Source organism: Rosa rugosa, chromosome 1 (genome assembly GCF_958449725.1).
Source record: "Rosa rugosa chromosome 1, drRosRugo1.1, whole genome shotgun sequence".
Taxonomy (NCBI): Eukaryota; Viridiplantae; Streptophyta; class Magnoliopsida; order Rosales; family Rosaceae; genus Rosa; species Rosa rugosa.
This window is the reverse complement of record NC_084820.1, coordinates 67,840,983-67,844,992: the sequence shown is the minus strand read 5'-3', so window position 1 is coordinate 67,844,992 and position 4,010 is coordinate 67,840,983. Positions and strand designations below refer to the sequence as shown.

The 4,010-nt window shown below is 44.3% G+C and overlaps 1 protein-coding gene across 5 annotated transcripts; it reads left to right on the top strand.

Moving 5' to 3' along the window:
- Nucleotides 1-356: 356 nt before the first annotated feature.
- LOC133745954 (uncharacterized) lies at nucleotides 357-1,677 on the top strand. Of its 5 annotated transcripts, none has more exons than XM_062174137.1 (5): nucleotides 357-595; nucleotides 667-750; nucleotides 893-1,042; nucleotides 1,134-1,248; nucleotides 1,455-1,677. In XM_062174137.1, the coding sequence occupies exons 1-5, from the start codon at nucleotides 398-400 to the stop codon at nucleotides 1,460-1,462; spliced, it is 555 nt and encodes a 184-aa protein (XP_062030121.1). In that variant the 5' UTR covers nucleotides 357-397; the 3' UTR covers nucleotides 1,463-1,677. The 5 variants fall into 5 exon arrangements, with proteins under 5 accessions (XP_062030121.1, XP_062030104.1, XP_062030111.1 ...); XM_062174120.1 differs by having other exon boundaries at nucleotides 1,330-1,677; XM_062174127.1 differs by having other exon boundaries at nucleotides 1,320-1,677.
- The last annotated feature ends 2,333 nt before the right edge of the window (nucleotides 1,678-4,010 follow it).

The following is a 4,010-nucleotide window of genomic DNA, read 5'->3' as shown; positions in this document are numbered from 1 at the left end:
GCCTCAGTAAACCTAAATTCTTGGCTCTGCCACTGAGTTGATTACGTGATTGCAGGAAGTGATGACAATTTCCCTTCGATCTCTCTTTTTTTTTTTTTTGAAAGGAACCCTTCGATCTCTCTATGTCTTCATACAAAGCAAAGAAACACACGCTATTTCTCTCTCTCTCTCTCTCTCTCTCAGGATTGTGCTGGCAGCAATCGAATGAGAAGATCATAAAAGAATGGCAGCCCGTAATGAGGAGAAAAAAGAAGGGCAAAACCGTCACTTCATTTTGAACAGTGATGAACAGTGCAAACAACTTTAGTATATGTAGAATTGGGAATAGCTGCAACTCTGCAAAAAAAAAAAAAAAAAACAGTCAAGGTAGAAGAACTCCACATTCCACAAAAGCTAAATGGTTGGGGTATTTGCTTTATGCCAACCCTTGTTTATTCTTGGTACTAGTCTGCCTTTTCCAGAAAAATTGAAGGTGAAGCTGAAGAAGGGCAGACAGTGCCACTATGCGAAAGCGGTATGGAACTCAGATCATAAGAAGCCTTTTACCGTGAACCTCAGTTCCACTATTGATGCACCTCTGTATGAGTCCCCTGAGGTAATAATATTCACATTTATCTGTCTTTTATTGAAGCACTAAATGGTGAGTGATGCTACTTTAGCTTGCAGGTTTCATTTGATCAATATTTGGAGGATGAACAAAGGGTTATTAAAGCACTTTTTCCAGACATGGAGGACCAGCAAATTAGCAAGGTGCTTAATGGTCTATTTATCCCATCCTAGAGTTTGATGGTTACATTTCAAGTTCTTTTGTTTATCGTATGCTTATACTCGATCTGTTTTTAGCAGTATTACAATTGAAAAACAGTCGTACTAATTAAATTGATGTATGCAGGAAGAGTGGAGGATTCAAATCCCAACCATGCAAGTCTTGTTCCTGTCTATCTACTTTGGAATTTACATCAAGTTAAGACTCAAATCCATGGGGAAAGACTACCCTCCTCATGTTCCTCATCACATCCCCAAAATCACTGAGCTTGAAACTGTAAGAAAATGGTCAAATATTTTTCGTAGACGATTTGATGTATTCAGTATATCAGTCGCATATTTTCCTTATTTTCAACTTTTTCCTATAGACAAGATGGGAACTTGGGGGGATCCCTGAGGAGTACCAGCCGCGTGACTTGAGCTTCTCCTTCAACGGAACCATATATCCTGATAGAAAGCAAGGAACAAAAAGCATACTTAGAGGTCAGTTTGACATAAACATGAGCTTTATTGTATCACCTCTGCTTGGTTGGATTCCTCATACTGTCATGCAGAGCCTTGCAGAAGCGGTTAGTGATTCCATGCCATTTCCCGAAAACTGCATATGTACTTGATGATTTGATGTAGAAAGGCCAAGTAATCATTTCAAGCGGATTGACATCGACTTTCTATTGTTTTTCTATGGTCAGCTGGTTAAGAAAGCGATGGCGGATTCGACCTCAAATTCCAGATTGGTAGAAGACTATGATGAATTCAAGACGGAGAAACTCAAGAATGTTGTTTAGTTAAGCATTTGACAGGGTGAATATGTCTTGTTACCAATATATCTCTCGAAGTTTAGAATAAGTTAACAATTTCCTAATCAATTAGGAATGAACATAGCCAAAGTACCATGATAAACATTGATGTGGAGATTCAGGCGATCGAGTACCATGACTATGTGTTGTTGCAAGCGATTAAGCAAAACCCTTTACTTTTTTCAACCTAACGAGTTATATAGAAAATGGCCCATTTCTTATTTGGTGAAAGAATTTGTAGTGTATCTACTCTCAACAGAATAAAATCCAATGTAATTATTTGCAGACTGCAGTAAATGTTCGTGCTACCTAATCAACTTTCCAAATTTAAACCCAATGCTTAACTATACTAGTCCAACGCCGCGAGAGAGATCCAACATCTCCAAACGTTCCTGTCCGGCGGCGACCATGGGCAGTGCCGGCTTCGCCGCGTTGTCCAGGTTTGCTGGCTGTCGGACGGGTGCTTTATTGCCCGGGGTTTTGGTCTGCAGAGAAGGGGTTGGCTTGAGGTTTTGGCAGGATGGTTGGCGGAGAGTTTTGGATAGCGTCTTTGGGCGTTTTGACGACGCTTTTCTGTGCAGATCCGGCAAGGGGCTCGAGCGTCTGGGCGCGCTCATGGTGGACTTCCATATCCAGCGGTGCTACCACGAGTGGGTGGAGGGATGGAGAGGGGCGGTGTTTGGACAGGTTTCCTCTCGGGTCTAGATCCCCGATCTGGATCCAGGCTGCATAGGGATGGGATCGTGGAGTTGGAGGGTGTCCTCCTGTGGTGGTCCGACGGCGATGTCAGAGCGGCGGTGGTGGAGACCTGACGTCGATGGCGGAGTGGTGGGCGTGGTGGTGCAGGCGAGATCTTGGGCTGGGCGTGAAGAATGGAGGCCGACTGCACTTGTGTTCTGGGCTCGGGCTTTGTTGCTTGGGCTAGATGGAGTTTGGGCCTGGGTCTGTGGTTGGGCTCATGTCCCAAAATGTTTTAATTTTAATTTTAATTTTATTGCATGTTAAATTAGGGTTTAGTTTCTTTTGGTCTGTTTTTCAGCAATAAGTTACTTTCTAGGTTTTGTTTTAAGTTTTAGCTGTTGGGTCGGGTGCACTGCAATTTTGGCATAGACAATCTTCTATTCAGCGATCTAGAGGTCGTTCCTGTTCTGGAGTTAGGTCAGCAACGGTGGCGAAAATGTCTGGCGGTGGCATACTGGCATAGACAATCATCCTTGGCCTTCTAGTGGGATTGTTCCTGTCTGATCTTGAGTCGGAGGTGATGGCGATTTGGAGCATTTGTGGATTGATGGTGTTGACATTAAGGTGGCAATGGTCTTCGGTTTAATTTAGTCTCAGGTCTGACGGTCTAGCATTTCTGTTTGGTCGGGTTCGAAGTCATAACTAGTGTAGAGTACTTGGTCGATCAAAGGCAGGTCAGGAGGACTCTAGGTGGCGAGTTAGTGTTGACAAAGTTGTGTGCCTGCGCCTATTGTCTTTGCCTTTTAATTGTAGTGCAAGTTAAGTCTGTAGTTGAGTCGGGGTTTGTTTGGCTCCGTTAGTCAGTCATGTTGGAGTTCCAGTGTGAAGTCCAGTGGCCATTTCTGTGTATGAGATGATGCCAAAACTCATTGTATCCAGTTCATTATTAATGAAGTTTCTTCTTGATAAAAAAAAACTATACTAGACCAATCAAAATTAACCTAGCCGCAAGGGAGTGCAGTCACTGGGCAAACCCTTTTCGATCCTTCCTCTCGTCCGGTGGTAGACCATCGTCAGCGCTAGTGCCGACGTTGGGATGCTGCCGGATGGGAATGGGCACTATTGCCTTTCGGGATTGCAGAGCTTGTGGTTTTGATAGTGGAGTACCCCGGAAATTAGTCATTATTTTCCGAGGATTTTCCGGAATCTAAATTGTGGTTATAGGACGGTTTCGTGGCTAGTGAACCGAGCAGAAGTGTTTCGGACGAATTAATTATTTGAAAAGTATGGTTTTAAGGGGTTGCAAAGGTTGACTTTTTATACGTTGGGATTCTCTGAAAACATCCTTCACGAAAGTTGTAGAGCGTGTCGATACGAGTTCGTGGACATGTGGAACGCTTCAATCGGAGATCGTATGAGAAAGTTATGGTATACGGAAGTTTTGGGAAAAATCTATAAATAGGAGTTTCCACTTTTGGAAATTTACTATTTCCATTTTACTTTCACCATTCCGGAAAAAAAATCAGAAACTCTCCGTTCTCTCTCCTCACCCGCGTCTGACCCGACCCGGACCCGGTGATCCGACCCGGCTTTTCCGGCGATCTCCAGCGACCTCCGGCCCCAAAACCTGCACAGATCGATTCGCCTCTCTCGTGCGGTCATCTCTGTGGCAGCCTCTTGCGGCGATTCTCGGCGGAGGAAGTGCAGCAAGGCGGCGACTTTTGGAGGAATCAGACCAGATCGGTTCTCCGATCTCCGACGTCGGCG